The 17332-nt window shown below is 41.1% G+C and overlaps 1 protein-coding gene across 3 annotated transcripts in view; it reads left to right on the top strand.

The window, feature by feature from the left end:
• The first annotated feature begins 561 nt into the window (after positions 1–561).
• The window catches only part of si:ch211-267e7.3 (ADAMTS-like protein 2), a 30067-nt gene continuing 13296 nt past the window's right edge, over positions 562–17332 (top strand). For all 3 annotated transcript variants that reach the window (XM_031291017.2, XM_031291018.2, XM_031291020.2), the window contains exons 1-7: positions 562–769; positions 5582–5671; positions 7238–7341; positions 12951–13026; positions 14762–14864; positions 16023–16168; positions 16354–16477. In XM_031291017.2, the coding sequence (XP_031146877.1) occupies positions 677–769; positions 5582–5671; positions 7238–7341; positions 12951–13026; positions 14762–14864; positions 16023–16168; positions 16354–16477 (736 nt within the window). In that variant the 5' untranslated portion in view covers positions 562–676. The remainder of the gene's footprint in view (positions 770–5581; positions 5672–7237; positions 7342–12950; positions 13027–14761; positions 14865–16022; positions 16169–16353; positions 16478–17332) is intronic.

A 17332-nucleotide genomic window follows, 5' to 3' on the forward strand; every position in this document is an offset into this window, starting at 1 on the left:
CTACAGTCCATTCTTAATCCTGGGTCTGTAACCCAATTAAAAAAAACTAAACATCATAAATTCAAAATACCTGAATTTTAAAACACCATCCCAAAACAACTGTAAATGAAAGAAATATTTAAAAGCTAAAAAAAAAAAGCCTACACATCACATTGATGTCAAGAATAAAACCAAAGTGGATGGGGGGTGTAGTGTAGAGCAAAGATTAATCGATGAATCGATTAGTTGTCAGCTATTACATTAATTGCCAACTATTTTGACAATCGATTAATCGGTTTGAGTCAATTTGTGTGATAAAAAAGTAAAAAAAGAAATCTCTGATTCCAGCTTCTTAAATGTGAATATTTTCTAGTTTCTTCAATCCTCTGTGACAGTAAACTGAATATGGGCTTTAGGAAAAAAAAACTGATCGACGTTTTTCACCATTTTCTGACATTTTATAAACCAAACAACTAATCGATTAATCAAGAAAATAATCGACAGATTATTGACAATGAAAATAATCGTCATAGTTGTAGTGTGCGCGTGCATGGTGCATATGTATGAGCGTGAGCGAGACCAGAAGGCGTAGCTACATCAAAAGGGGGTGGAGGAAGGAGGACAGAAGCAGAGTAGTGGGGAGGGGAGCGGAGGTAAGGGGAGGGGAAGTGTAGTCGGTCCATGACATGAATGAACCATGTTCGGTAACGGAGGCTTAGCTCTCCCGGTTTGCTCCTTTCTCCTACTACACCTCCCGGTTCTCCCGCTAACGAACAACTGGCCCGTTAAGGTAAATAGCTCGCGAAATAGCTGTTTTTTTTCCACCTCTCAAAGCTGTAACGTTAGCCATTTGCAAAATGGTTAAAAGTTATGAAGGGGTACTGGGTTAGTTCGCTCCAATGAAGATTAGTTAAGTTGCTCATTAGTCTGTCACTTTGATTCTGTCGTGCCTATCGTCATGGCAATGTCTAATGTTAGTTTTCAACGTAAATTCATCGAGCATTCTCAATTCGGCTAAGATATAATTGTCACCATAGCAACGGCAATGTCTGAATTTAGTTTCAGTCTCTGGAGTAGTTCGGGCTTCGAAAAAAAAACCATATAACCATAGTGTAATTGTGTATGTGAAGGTAGGCTAACTGTTACCAAATGCGGGAATGTCACTGTTCCCTTCGGCGAACCTCCTACAAAAAGTTGAAAGTGTCTTGAATTAATGCTAGTTGGATGCTTGGATGAATGTTGCATCACGGAATGAACTCTAACGACCTATAAAACGGCTGTGTTTACATTAGACGATAAACAAGGCAGCAGTGAAATGACATTAATGATGTAAATTGTAAATAGTTTTTAGTTGACTCTTTTTTTTTTCTCCACATCAAATGAACATGACCTGTTCTTCTGTGTGGTTAATCTTAATAACCAGACTAAAATACTTTCTGATGGGGGGGTTAGACGCATGGACTGTCATACTGTTTCCCCCAATTCACTTCTTGGCTGTGGTGTTGTAGCTAAAAACAGCAGCTTTGTTGAACTTGAACACCTCATCCATTGGGTGTAACAGAAGCGACTGTTTTATAATTCAGACAGATGGTTGCAAATAGAGCTGCAAAGATGAATCGATTAGTTGTCAACTATTAAATGAATTGCTATTCCTGTCACTTAGAGCTGGGAAATATATCGAGATTATATCGACATTGTGATATGAGACTAGATATCATCTTAGATTTTGGATATTGTAATATCGTAATATATATATAAGCCTGGTTTTAAAGGCTGCATTACAGTAAAGTGATGTAATTTTCTGAACTTACCAGACTGTTGTAACTGTTCTATCACTATCTACTTAGTCATTATATCCACAATACTGATGATGATTTATCACAAATCTAATTGTGTAAATATTTTGTGAAAGCGCCAATAGTCAACACTACAATATCGTTGCGGTATCGACATCGAGGTATTTGGTCAAAAATATCGCGATATTTGATTTTCTCCATATCGCCCAGCCCTACTGTCACTCCGTTCAAATCTCTAGGCAGTGTAAACTCTTGATTGTCAGAAAAAAAAAAAACATTCCTTACTCTAGCCTACTTGTTAAGGTCCACTCGTAAATTGGACATTTGGGTAATATAGTAACTGAGTTACATCGAACATTAACTTACTGAGATATTGCTTATTACAATATATTTGGATGAACAGCCACGCCATTGAGAAAAAAATGATGAGCAGTTTTGTCAGCAATCATAGCCAAGGATTATTTTCAGTGATAGTTTTGCTTCACATGCAGTACTTTCCTGTTTTGTTGATTTTATCCTTGCTAATCCTCCCTAAAGGCAATATTTTCAACTAAACCAATCTTTGTTGTGTGAATAATCAATTCGTCCTGGAGCATCCCCGACGTCACGCTGCGCTTGCCAATCATGTAACCTGCGATTAGACTTGTCCGTCACTTTAGAGGCGGTGTAAGAGTCCCGTACAGGAAACAGGAAACATCACTGCCTCTATCGCTGCCATAAAAAAACTATGAGGGTAAAACATGGATCACAAGCACTGAACTGCCTGGGAGTTTGTGTGACAGCTGAATGTTTCCTGCAACAGCAAAGCACAGTCCCTCCTCTTTTCTTTCTCTCTTTTTCCGTGAAGTGAAGCTGACTTCAAGCGCGTTCGGAAATGCCGAGATCGATAAACGAGCTGACGGGAAAACGTCGTTGTGAAATATAAAGTCTACTTGTGCTAGGGCTGCACAATTAATCGCAATTTTATCGAAATCGCAATATGGACTAGTGCAATATCTAAATCGCAGTGGTGCGCAATATTTTGTTAAAAGCAAAATATGTGCCAAACCATTCTGAATGAAGTATTGTGGTGCTGCAGAGACGTCCCGGACTACAGTCCTATCCTACAGACTACAGAAAACATCTTTGTTTGGTACAGATCCTCGCAAAAAATCACACTCTGATCCTTTTAACTTTTTAAGATTTAATATTAGTCAGTGAAAATGAGAATAATGATACAAACATGATCATTCCCTTCAACATCGTCAATCATATCGCAATATCAGTCAAAATAATGGCAATTAGATATTTTCCTCATATCGTGCAGCCCTAGCTTGTGCTACATTTTGGGGGGGGGGTAAAGAACAGAGCATTACGTCACACAAATGGGCCATTTCAGTGACACTCCCACAGTTTTTTTGTGATTGTTGCGGGCAAAAATCCTTGATTATGCGGCACGTTTTCTTAAAAAATGCGATGGAATATGCGGGATATTTATGCAATTTTATGCAATGAAATTGCGGGAACTTGCAAAAACTGCGGTTTCATCATGGCTTCATCGCGGGGTTTGCAGCTTTTCGATGATGTTCACGTCGCGTAATTACGTCACGTCATAACGTTCCCATGGCAACAGGGGAAAATGGCTGCTCTTGTGTGAAGTAAACGCGACATTTTTCAACTTTCTGCTAAGATATGTGTGACTTTTTTGCAACGAAAATGCGGGGATTATGAAATCATGCAAGCCCCGCATATTTTGCGCAGAAATCGGCAATTTATGCAGCGAAAGTGCAGCGTATTTGAAAAAATGCGGCCCCCGCATAAATATGCAGACTTTGGCTGATTATGCATTGAATTATGCGATCGCATAATCGCGTTTTTCTGGAGGGACTGCTAAGGAAGCAAAATGCGACCCCAGTCTCATAGATTACAGGATAGGCAACATCTCTGCTCTGCCGTTGGGAAATGACATCACTGACTGACCATTTGGCTACACTCTTCACTGTGGGCTAAATGACCAGCAAGCTGACAAACAAACTAACTGATTGATCTTCTGCCTGACCAAAAGGCTTAAACAGCCTGTTCAACTGATTAAAGAAGACAACATGGTGACAGGCAACAGCCAGTCAGCCTATCAGGGTGTCTTGGGGTCTCATGGTTGAAACTCTTAACAGATGCATTACCAATTACCAGATGCATTTTGCTGTGCAAAAAAAAACCAAAAAAATTGTTTGCAGATACTTTTTTCTTAGCAGCAGCACTCACTGTTCTTCTTCTAAAACATAAACACTGCTTGGGTTCTATGCACATGAATGTAGTGAACAAAAATGCCCCAGAGATGGCAGATAAAATGCCACCATATTTGTCTGGTTAACACTGTGTTTATCATTCAGTCTATTTAGTCTTGCCAATTGAAGAAAAAAACACATACTGTTAGTGAGTTTAAAAGAGGTCTGGATGTGAAGTTGACTACACATACAATGGATGGCAACAGTAAAAAAGGAAAGTTGTGCAGTGCACACAACTGGCATGACATCTTAAATCATTTTTGTTGGCAAAGGCTTATGAAAGATATTATCTTCCAACAGCGCTAAAGCAGTCTTTGCACATTATTACACACAAACGTAATGCACCATAGCAACAGTGAGGTAATGCTTTTTATTTAAAGGTTTGAATTTCTTGCGCTAACATCTCTTAGTTTGAAATAGCGGTCATTCGTTTTCCTATCAAGATGTGGAGAGATGACTTCATTTAGGCTACATTTACGCTACTTATATCTTTTGCTATGTTTACGTCTCGTGTTTTATTGGTTTGAAAACTCTGGGGTTGCTTTGTAGTCTGGACGGGCCCAAACGGAGACCTTTGGAAGCGACGACGCACGTCACTCAGTCTAATCGGTTAGGTAGGCTTCCATACCTTTCAGTGACAGTTCCACCTCGTCGTCAGTCCAAGTTAATAAATCCCTGGCATTACTTTTCATCATTGTTGTTCTTTCTCCAAAGTATATTCTGTAGACAATCTGCTTCCAGTTTACACCGCCACGTGCATGCCCAGTAGTATGTGCACGTCAGGGGTTGGGATAAAAGTCCTTTGATGTTCACGAAATGTGGTGCAAGCATTGTTCTCATCTCTAGGAACAAATTTCTTTCTTTTTTTTTTTTTATTATTATTATTTTCGCCTGATGGGAAGTCAGCATTTTCATTTTACGAACACATGTTTAAGGACTTTAGACTTTTTTGTCCATTATCTGTTTTAGTCTTTGTAATCAAACTGAATTTTCAAATATTGCTTTACAATAAGATGTGAACATGTATCTTGTAGGTGAAAATGGTTAACAGGAAGACTAAATGTATGTCTGTGTACATTTACAGGTATGTGTATGTGCATATGTATGTGTGTATGTATATGTGTGTATGTATGTATGGATGCATACATACATACATATATATATATATATATACAGTATCTCACAAAAGTGAGTACACCCCTTACATTTTAGTAAATATTTCATTATATCTTTTAAACAATGAAGAAATTACACTTTGCTACAATGTAAAGTATTAAGTGTACCGCTTGTATAACAGTGTAAATGTGCTGTCCCCTCAAAATAACTGAACACACAGCCATTAATGTCTAAACCGCTGGCAACAAAAGTGAGTACACCCCTATGTTAAATTCCCATAGAGGCATATTTCAGTGCAATAACGCGAGTGACCACTGGAAATAATTGGCAGAAAGGCTGAGTGCTGTTCCTGGGTGGCTGGATCACGCAGTAAATATGTTCCATTTTCATGTGTCTGTGTCTGTGTATGTGGTGTGTGTCTGCCAGGACAGAAGTGAAGGGAGGGTGGAGCAGCGTAACATCCATCTACAATCACACAGCTTTGGAGGTCAGAATGTCAAACAGACAAGCAACAAGGTACTTCAATCACACTCATGCACGTTTCTATCTGCATGTGTAATGTAAATGTAACTCAGTCCTTCCAGAAAAGAGTTTTTTTGTGATTGTTGCGGGCAAAAATCCTTGATTATGCGGCACGTTTTCTTTAAAAATGCAATGGAATATGCTGGATATTTATGCAATTTTATGCGATGAAATGAACTTGCAAAATCTGCGGTTTCATCATGGCTTCATCGCGGGGTTTGCAGCTTTTCGATGATGTTCACGTCGCGTAATTACATCACTTCATAACGTTCCCATGGCAACAGGGGAAAATGGCTGCTCTTGTGTGAAGTAAACGCAACATTTTTCAACTTTCTGCTAAGATATATGTGTGACTTTTTTGCAACGAAAATGCGGGGATTATGAAATCATGCAAGCCCCGCATATTTTGCGCGGAAATCTGCAATTTATGCGCCGAAAGTGCGGCGTATTTGAAAAAATGCGGCCCCTGTGTAAATATGCGGACTTTGGCTGATTATGCATTGAAATGAGTGAGTACCGACTCTAGAGTCATAGTGAGAGAAACAAAGTGTCTCCCCTGTTCTTTCTGACCACGGTGGGAAATCTGGAGCAGGAAAAGTTAACCCTCTCCTTGATTTCATGTTGTTTAGGAGAACCAGGAAATGAGTAGGAGCACGTCAGGCTACGGGCGGTGTGTGCATTTTCTTTTGTTGCAGGGTGGTAGGGGAAGACTCATCCCTGATTGGCTCGCCCTAACATTCTTACCCTAACCATAACCAATGTCACTCCTCTTGCCTAAACCTAACCAACCCAACCAGAGCAGGCAATGAGTACTAGCCATTTAGGGATGAGTTCCTTAATGAATATTCATGAGTCTTCCTCTACCACCCTGCAAAAAAAAAATGTTGCATGCGGCGTAGGGTCCGGCGTGCGATATTGATTTTCCCACTATAGCCACGCCAAGACCCGCCCTTTAATAGCTACTATTGGCCAGACGTCCATGCTTACGCAAGGTAACGTAACCCAATTTGTACAGGTCCTATCACCTGACCAATCGGCTATCCTAACCTTAACCACTCAAGGTCAATGCCTAACCCCAACCAATCGGGCTGCTATTAAAGGGCGGGTCTTGGCGTGTCCATAGTGGGAAAAATTTTTTTTGCGTCCGGCGTAAGTTCGATTCTCCACGTACCTACGTACGTAGCAACGGCGTAGATTCTACGATGAAGTATAAATCAAGCTTTAGGCTCAGTTTTGGCAAGGGGAAAAACTGCCATGGCCATTTTCACAGATGTATGGCTTTAGGTATACCGTCTCTGCATCACACCCTCTGCAATAAAGAAATCACTTTTTCTGTCTCTTTGTAACTGCTTTGGGGTCAATTCTCAATGACAACATTAATATTATTACAACGATAATTAACCAAAACCGAAAATCAAATTGAACCGGGACCTTGTGAATTGAAATCAAATTGATTCAGGAAATCAGTGGCGATAACCAGCCCTTTTATTGGAGCAACACCTCTCTCTAGTGAAAATTGCTTTTTGATTTTTTTGACTGTTCTATTACGTTTTCTACCAGGAGGAGCTGTTTCAGTGGTGGGGAGAGTGGTCCAGTTGGTCCTCTTGTTCCAGGAGCTGTGGAGGAGGAGTGAGGAGTCAGGAGAGACACTGTCTCATACAGAGGTAGTGTGTTCAAAAAACTATATGGTTGCATACACACATGTATAATGGGACAAGTATTTCTATGTTACTCTTCTTTCTTAAAGTGCTCATATTATGCTTTTTGGCTTTTCTCTTTCCTTTATTGTGTTATATATCTTTTTTGTGCATGTTAATAGGTTTACAAAGTAGAGTTTAGATTCTCGGCCCAAGCCCGAGCCCGACCCGAGCCCGACCGGACCTCGGGTCGGGCTCGGGCCGTTATTTTCTGCCACATCCTCTTCTGCCACAAACAACTCTGAATTGTAGTTGAGAACGTCAGTTAGGCCCACGTATTAAAAAATTGTCGGGTTTAAATCGGGCTCGGGCTCATAATTACAGTTAATTTGTCGGGCCGGGCTCGGACACAACGTGCTCGGGCTCGGGCAGGTTCGGGCTTGATTGTTTTGGGTCGATCTAAGCTCTATTACAAAGTGAAAAAGCCCAAAGTCCACCCCAAAGGGACTTACCATCTCCAACAGAAAACACTGTTCACAAACTGCTCCAAACAGCTCTGTTGTAGTCCAGCCTTTACTTCAGAGACAAACGTGGTCACTTTGTAACACACGTTATAATGCTCACCTAGCTGCTAGCATGGCACTCCCTCATACTCTGCTTCTGACTGGCTAGTAGTCCTTACCTAGCTACTGTCAGGACACGGCCTCATACCCTGCTTCTGACTGGCTAGTAGTCCTTACCTAGCTACTGTCAGGGCACGCCCTCATACTCTGCTTCTGACTGGCTAGTAGTCCTTACGTAGGCACTGTCAGGGCACGCCCTCATACTCTGCTTCTGACTGGCTAGTAGTCCTTACCTAGCTACTGCTCATGTGCGACTCCCAACAAAGATGGAACAGAAGTGAGATGTCTCACTCTGTAGCTAAAACAGAGAGCTCAACACACAGGGTGAAAAGAGGAGCTGCAGCAATGTGCAGTACGACAAAAAGATGGTGTTTTTTGAAAATCAAACCATGTAAACCTATTCTGGTACAACCTCTAAATACAATTATGAACCTGAAGATGAGCATAATATGAGCACTTTAATATTTTGGTTTGTACTAGGGGTGGGAATGACAATAGTATCCCTAAACAGCAATTCAAATATATAGCTAGACAATCCTATAATGATATATCACGATATCAGTCTAACTATGAATACAAAATGCCCGTGAAAAGGTTAAGTGCAGGTTTTCTGGCTTTATTCACTGCGAGTCCAAACTGTTAGAAAAGTTTTTCAGTCTGTAAATTAAAACAGCTTAAACGTGGCTGGGGCATCTGTTATTTTCCTCAAACTGCTGTCTACCATCTCGTTGAAAACCTCTTCCTCTTCGGCTCGTTAACTTATGTTCAAGTTTAGCGCCACCTTTTATCTATTATTTCTTTCTTTTCTTTTTTTTGCAAGAAAAAGCATGAATGTTATGTTTATTTTGAGTTTATTACCAGTGTATTAAACGTTGTAAGTTACATATGACCAAAATAAACTAAACTAAACCTCGAGGAGCCATGAAGCAGCAACGCCGTGAGCAGGGGAATCTATTTATTTTATTAATTAAAATATCTTTATCATCTTGGGCTTTTTAGAAAACACTGATCGTCATTTCTCACCATTTTCTGACAGTTTATAGACCAAACAACTAATCGATTAATCGAGAAAATAATCGAAAGATTAATCGACCAATGAAAATAATCGTTAGTTGCAGCCCTAGCACAGTTAGAACTTAGAAAAACACACTGGAAGAATGAGTAGAGACATGGCCGTATAGTAGGAGGGAAGTTAGGTAGAGCGTTGATAGAATGTGTGTTTGTAGCCATCTTGTTACCTTTGACCTCCCCGTCAGACTTGCGGAATGTCTGTCAACCAAGATTAACGCCACTGTGCCCCCACTGTTGGCCCTCATCCCCCACCTCCCCCTTTCTTTCTTCCGTCTTTCTTCTTCTCCTTCCCATTTTCTTCTATACCCTTTTTCTCTCAACTCCAATTCTTTTATTTCCACGTTCTTCTCCTCTTCTTACTCCCTGCCCTGTGCACCTCCTCCCCATTTCCCCTGCTTTTTTCCTCCCTCCTCTTCCTCTTCCTCGCCTGCGCTACCCTCATCACGTCTACCAATTAGATGTGACACTCTCACATAGTGACCTCCCGCTCACCTCTTCCTGCGGTCTGTCCTGCTTTACCGTCTAAACAGTGTAGGAGGATGGGCTGAAGAAAGAGAGACACAGATAGACAGACAGAGGAGGTGTATGCGGGGGTGCAGTTAACACGGTAATGAAAGACAGATGCATGAACTCCATGCTGGACTCCTGTAGGTCCTTCCCAACACACACAGAATTAGGATCATGTTAACCATAAACTACAGCACTCTAAGACAGATTTTCCTTGGGACATCTGTTGCAAACACATGTTAGTTGTTGCGAAATCTTGCAAACTTGTGAAGTTCTGCGACCCTTGAGATGTGCTTCCATCAGCTTGTTAAAAAGTGAATAAAGCGGTCCTTACTGCTTCTACAGTCAGAAAACACATTCAAGGGCGCCTAGGTAGCTCACCCGGTGGGGCACGCGCCCATGTGTAGCGGTTCACTCCTCAACGCAGCGGCCGTGGGTTCGACTCCGACCTGCGGCCCTTTGCTGCATGTCATTCCCTCTCTCTCTCTCTCTCCCCCCTTTCATGTCTTCAGCTGTTCTATAAAAAAATAAGGGCCTAAAAATGCCCCAAAAATTATCTAAAAAAAGCAAACACATTCAAGTTGTAAGTGTTTTTCAGAGTCAGCTAAGGTTGATCACATGTCTTGTTTCCTCTGCAGACATACTGTAAATGTAGGAACTTAGTAGTCACACAACCACAATATGACGTTCGTACCTCACAATGTCCACTTTTGAATAGGGCTGGGTATCGCCAATGATTTATCAATCCGATTCCGATTCACAGGGTCCCAATTTGATTATATTTCCGATTTGATTCAATATCAATTAGGTTAGGGAAATTTCAGTTACAATACCAATGTTGCTTGGATATAGAAGAGATTCTCAGAGAACTTATGCTGTAAATTGAAGAAGCAACGCTCAAATATTTTGTTATAATGTACCACGTTAATGTTTACATTAAGAATTGACATCCCAAAAGTTTGTAAAGTACTTTTTACTTTATGAATCGATATCAGATCACTCAAACAAAGAAGGTTCTGAGTGTGAAATGGGGTGACATGAAGAGGGGCGGCAGTAGCTCAGTCCGGGGGGACTTGGTTTGAGTAACGCCAGTAGAATCGCCAGAACATCGCCTCGGATTAGGGCGACACCAAGACCTGGGTCTTGGGTGCAGCTGTGGCTATGGACCTGCTACACCCTGCTACGCTCTGCGATTCCCTGCAATGCCCGGCTACGTCCTGCTGCGTCCACCGCGTCCACCCATGCTCTGCTGTGCCACGCTACATCCTGTACCGTCATAACCCCAACCGTCAGACACCGCCCACCAAGAGTCTGGGTCTGCCGAGGTTTCTTCCTAAAAGGGAGTTTTTCCTCGCCACTGTCGCAATAGCCACTGCTAATGCTTGCTCTTGGGGGAACTATTGGAATTGTTGGGGCTTTATAGAGTGTGGTCTAGACCTACTCTATCTGTAAAGTGTCTCGAGATAACTCTTGTTATGATTTGATACTATAAATAAAATTGAATTGAATTGAATTGAATTGAATAGAAGTCCCCGTATGGACCAGGTATGGAGTGCACACTGGCAGTTGGCGAAAGCACCAGTCTGCCTCCTGGGCACTGCCGATGTTCCCCTGTGCAAGTCATCAAACATCCCCCAAGGTTTTTTTTTAAGTGGTAGAGCAGTTCCTAGTTAATGTCAGTTTGAGTTACCAGCTTTTTGAGCAAGGGGGGTTAGGGAGAGAGCGAAATAAGGTATATTATGATTGTGCCAGTGTTGTAGTCAAGACCACCTAAGGTTTAGGTCCTAAACCGAGACCAAGTCATCACCAAGTGCCAGACTTTGAGGGGTTGAGACCGAGTCAAGACCAAGACCAGACCACTTTCTTGGGCGTGTGTGTGTTAAGGGGGCGGGGAGAACAGTAACAAATTTCAAATTAGAGATGAATCAAGTTATTGGTTGCATTTGAAGCAGGAAGTTTTACATCCAATCACAGTAATGCTGTTAACACATACAATTAGACAATGCACAGGCAACTTAGTGATATCCCTGCAGCTGTGGTCTTGACCAGTCTTGAAATAAAATCCTGAGTCCTCTTCATCTGAGACCGAGTAAAAATGCGGTCGATTCCGAGACGAGACCGAGACCTTCAAAAAGTGGTCTTGAGACCAAGAGCGATCTTGAGTACTACAACGCTGGATTGTGCAGTGATTGATTTAGACAATGTTCACAGCCTACCTCTTTAGATATGAGTGGTATTATCTGTTTTATTACAACTAAGCTAACTCAAGGAACTGCTGAAAAGTGGTTGGAAAGCAGCCTTTATTGAATGAAGTGCTTCTCACTTGGAAAAATGGAGTGCTGCAACAAAAAGAAGGTAGAATTTACGGCTGAAAAAGCAAAATATTTAAGAAGTGATGGTTATAAATGTGGTGGTAGTTAGTAGTTTGAGACAGTAATGGGGATAACATTAGAATTAGTCAGAATGAAGCACTTTGAATGTGTCTGAGAAGTGTATATAAGTACTGTTTGCTCATGGTGACAGCTGCTATTATGAGCACTAAATGTCAGTGAATCACAAAGTAGTGTTTATTCCACAAAGAAATAGTAATGGGGGAGATGTCAAGTAAAGCAGTGTGTGGGCATAATTGACTGTATACCAGAGGAATGGTTTTGGATAAAGATGGTTGTGGATGGTTCTCCCTGTTCTTTTCTTCACCCTGGTTTCATACATTTTTTTCTTCTTTTTGACTAAATAGTGCAGTTATTTTCAATATAACATTTTATCACCGAACCTCTAAGAGTTTTTTTGTTTTTTTAAACTCAGTTTACTGTCTTTTTTTAACAAAAACAGTGGCATAATAGAGTTCCAACAACTACACACGCACATACATAAATGTGTGTAGACAGATCATCGTAACATGAATTGCTTTACACATACGTATAGCGTAAATCAAGTATAATACATTTTATAATTTATACTCTTTATTGATCCCCAATGGAGATTGCCCTGAGTGGTTCAGGGGGGTTCAGTGCCTTGCTCAAGGGCACCTTAGCAGTGCCCAGGAGGTCAACTGGCACCTCTCCAGCTACCAGTCCACCACCGTATTTCGGTCCGAAAGCGACCTTCCAGTTCCCAACCCAATTCCCTACGGGCTGAGCTACTGCCACCCCCCTACACAAAGTATACATTACCAGTGATCTTTGTTAGTTAATGTCCATGGTATATTTGCCAAGAGTAAGTTCATAATAGATGTTACGTATAAAAAAAAAAGTACTAACGCATCATGAGTTGCCGGTTTCATACATTTCTAGGCCATCACCCTCTCTCTGTGATACTGGAATGATAGTGTTGGATGCAAAGCTGAAGGCATTGGCAATATATTATTTTATGCATCTTGTGTGTTGTCCATGTAATACAGTGTATTAACCATGTTGTATTCTGTCTCTGTCTCAGGCTGTCCACCACCCAGAATGTAAACAGCTCATATTGTGTTGGCTCTCCTAAACAGTACCAGCTCTGTCCAGACCAGGTATGAGGCTACAATTATATTGATACTATACCGATTCATTCTCTATTAAGTCCTTAAGAACACAGAGTTTAATGCAGTGGTTCCCAAACTGGGGGTGGGGGTGGGGGTGGGGGTGGGGGGTGGGGGATGTGTTGGCATGGATGCTAACTATAAATAAATGATGCATGGTTCTGCTGCACTCCTAGCAAAGCATGGACAAGTTTGTGAAAGGTCTGCCGGGTAAACGTGAAGCAGACGATGAAGCTACACCAAACACCTGCTATGCCGCGCTCTGCTATGCCCTGTTACACCCTGCTACGCTCTGCAGTGCCCTGCTACGTCCTGCTACGCTCTTGTTCCATTATCTTTATTATGACTATTATTGCCAATGTTCATCACACCCCCAACCGGCACCGTCAGACACCGCCTACCAAGAGCCTGGGTCTGTCTGAGGTTTCTTCCTAAAAGGAAGTTTTTCCTCACCACTGTCCCACTAAATGCTTGCTCTTGGGGGAATTACTGGAATTGTTGGGTCTTTGGAAATTATAGAGTGTGGTCTAGACCAGTGGTTCCCAACCTGGGGTCCGGGGAAACCTCAGGGGGGCAGCAAAGATCACGGGGTGCGCAAGTCTTTATCTGGTTTGAGGTTGAGGTAAAAAAAAATAAAAATATATATATATATATATATATATATATATATATATATATATATATATATATATATATATATATATATAAAATATTTGCACATGTTAAACAAATTATGTTAAAACAGTAGAATATATAATGTATACAAAAGTCTGTATAAAAACTATATATTTTTGTTCTCGCTTAAACTTGTAGGCAGGCTACTGAGTAGGCCAAACCTCCGGGACCTCTTAACCTGGGACCTGCTGTCATCAGGTCAGCTGCTAGCTGCTAACATCCTCATCTTTCCTGCTGCCACGGCATCACTATTTTATGAATGAAACATAGCGGAGAAATGTAAAATTGCTGATAACTCCTCTGTATCAAAAAAGAAAGTAAGGCTCTATCTCGAGAGTTACCTCCACTTCGGTTTCGGAGGGGGGGCTCAGCTTTTCTTAGACATAAATAGGGGGGGGGCGCCAAGGAAAAAAGGTTGGGAACCACTGGTCTAGACCTACTCTATCTGTAAAGTGTCCTGAGATAACTCTTGTTATGATTTGATACTATAAATAAAAAAATAAATGAATTGAATTGAAACATCTCCACAACTACCAAAACAAAAGCAAGAAAATATGCATCGGTGACCACAATTTCCTAGTCAAATCCCATTGTGTCTCATTGACTATGGGAAGCGGAGAGAAACAGCTGATTGGTGCGCACTCCTCTCTCTTTCTCTCTCTGTCTATCTCTCCCCTTCTCGGAGAAACAGCTGATCTCAATTCAGAGGGGTTTTATTGGCATGGAAAACAGACGTTTACATCGCCAAAGCACGTGTGAAATAAAACAAAAATGTGCATAAAAAAAAGTAACTATCTACTAGCCTAAACATTGCAACATTGTAATCAAATATGTATCAATGTAAATAGGTTAAGTTTAACTATTATAAACATATAAACCTATATATTCAGATTTTATCCACAAAAGGGGGGCCTGCCGAAAAAGTTTGGGAACCACAGGGCTAATGGAAGAAACTAGTAAAAAACCAACAAACTCAACCCTGTGAGCTGCAGGTATCCTGTTCTACATGTGTTTGTGTATATTGTGTTGTGTGTGTTTTGTGTTTTTGAAGCCCTGTCCCAGCCCAAATGTGAGCTTCAAACAGCACCAGTGTTCCCAATTCAATTCTAAAGCATTTGGAAGAAGATACTATCAGTGGATACCTCTTTACCCAGGTATAATATCAAATCTATTAGTCTTTGTTCCCGTTTGTTTTTCCATCGGTCTGTCTGTCTGTCAGGTATCAATCTTTAACACAATCTATGGAAACCACAATGCCTTGGTGTGGCCTCTCTCCATGCTCTTTCAGCTGTCTATACTGGCCATTAACATTCACAACCTGGGTGTTGTCCTTTCTTGAATAAATTAAATTGTTGTGTGAAAGATCGAGTTTACTCATCTACCACTTTCGATTAGTTGAGTTTATCTGTTTATCTATCATACTTTGTGAAAATATGCCAGACTTAGCCAGAAAGGATCATTTTCATCTGTAGTCAGGCAATAGTTAAAAGCACAGACGTTATAATAAAGCATTGAAAATACAATCAATGATAAAAAGCCGGGGAAAAAAAGCAGAAACAAACAGCCTGCACTACAGAGACACAAGAGAGACATCTCTTAGGACACACATAATCAATTACAGATAGCATTACAACACAATGTAAAGTAGGAGCAGCTTTACTCTATGCATAATAATGACAAAAAAGACAACGAACAACACAAGTTTCTCTTAATGTTGTAGAGAAGGACTGATAGTTGGCACAGTTTCTTAGGTAAGTCGTTCCAATCCTGGGAGGCTCTGACAGAAAAAGCAGATTGGCCAAAACTACTTTGTCTCCTCGGAGTAAGACAAATTGCCTCTAGTTCCAGAAAGTGAAGAAACGGTAGCACATCTCCTCATCTCAAGTTCCCTAAGTTAAGGAAGACAAAAGTCGAAGAAGGCTTTGTGCCGAAACGTGTCAGCTTTGATTTATTGTGACGTGAGCCTAATTAAACAAGTGAAATGATTTGAAATGAAAGGATTTTGTCCTCCTTAACTTGAGACGTGCTACCTTTTCTTTACTTTTTGGAACATGCCTATTAGATTTTGGGGTCAGCACTCCACTGAGAATCTCCATTGTTGAAGCGCAAACTCCTTTTTCATCTCAATCTCCTCTAGTTGTTGCTCTTGTAGTAGTTAAAGCCATGCTCGGCAACTTTGCACTTGGGCAATCCCAAATGATAACCACATGTACTGTAACCAATTGTGAATTGTGTAGACGTCATTGCACGGAATCCTATATTATGGTGTCACTGAAGTAAATGTCTTTTTAAATATGTAATTTCCTGTGTAGCTGATTACATCAGCATCTCCAATAAGCCCTGTGACCTGCAGTGTACAACCATCAGCGGTGAGCGACAGCTGCTAGTTCCCGCCCACGATGGTACATTCTGCCGCGATGCCAAACACCATGGAGTCTGTATAGAGGGAATATGTCAGGTAACCCAACAAGAAAAATATGTCATTTTATTTTTCTGGAAGAACTACTTAATTGAGTTTTTTTGTAAACTTTTAGCAAATGTTTCTGTGTCTTCAGATGAGAGAAATCCACTGCCTGGATGAGTGAAGCCTCTAAATAACTAACGACCTGAGTGTTTTCATTTTCAATTTCTCTTCTCCTCCAGCCTGTAGGTTGTGATGGAGAGCTGTACAGCAGTAAGACAGTAGACAGATGCGGAGTATGTGGAGGCAATGGGACATCTTGCCAGCGCATCTCTGGATCATACAGGAAGGCACTCGCACAGTTAGGTAACACACACACAAACACACATGTAGACAGATGTGCATATGAGTATAAATTTCATTATTGACGAGTCAAGTTACCTGGTGTTGAATTTGGTTACAATGGCACAGCAACACTACATATGCTGGATCAACATGGATACTATGCATTGGCATGGTTTTATGTCGGTTAGCCTAATAGCTGGTTTGATTTGCATTGAGAGATGATTTTATGGAAAGTACCCCATGCCAATCTCTAGGTATGGTGAAGGGTATGTGATGATGTGGGGCTATTTTAATTCCAAAGGCCAAGGGAACTTTATCAGGATGCATAGTATCCTGGATCCATGAAATAACTGGCCTTTAAACATAAAAATCTGCCTGCCTCTATGGGAATTTAATATAGGGGTGTACTCACTTTTGTTGCCAGCGGTTTAGACATTAATGGCTGTGTGTTGAGTTATTTTGAGGGGACAGCACATTTACACTGTTATACAAGCTGTACACTTAATATTTTACATTGTAGCAAAGTGTAATTTCTTCATTGTTGTCCCATTAAAAGATATAATGAAATATTTACTAAAATGTGAGGGGTGTACTCACTTTTGTGAGATACTGTACGTCTTCAAGCTCAGTTGGAGGCTGCGCAGTAATACTCAGCTATCCCCGGAAAAGTGCTTTGAATATCCTTCACTGGTCTCCGTCCAGAGCAACGGGATTCTTCGGTCCTTTAACTGTCTATGGTTGTCACTCAAAAACTCTTTATCTAATGGGGACGCACGCCTGAAAAGAGCAGGCGAGTCAGGCTCTGCCAAGATGGCTCTTCAGAAACCTACGGATGACGTCATGGAGACTACGTCCATGTTTTATGCAGTCTATGTG

The sequence above is a fragment of the Sander lucioperca genome, chromosome 9 (genome assembly GCF_008315115.2).
Source record: "Sander lucioperca isolate FBNREF2018 chromosome 9, SLUC_FBN_1.2, whole genome shotgun sequence".
NCBI lineage: Eukaryota > Metazoa > Chordata > Actinopteri > Perciformes > Percidae > Sander > Sander lucioperca.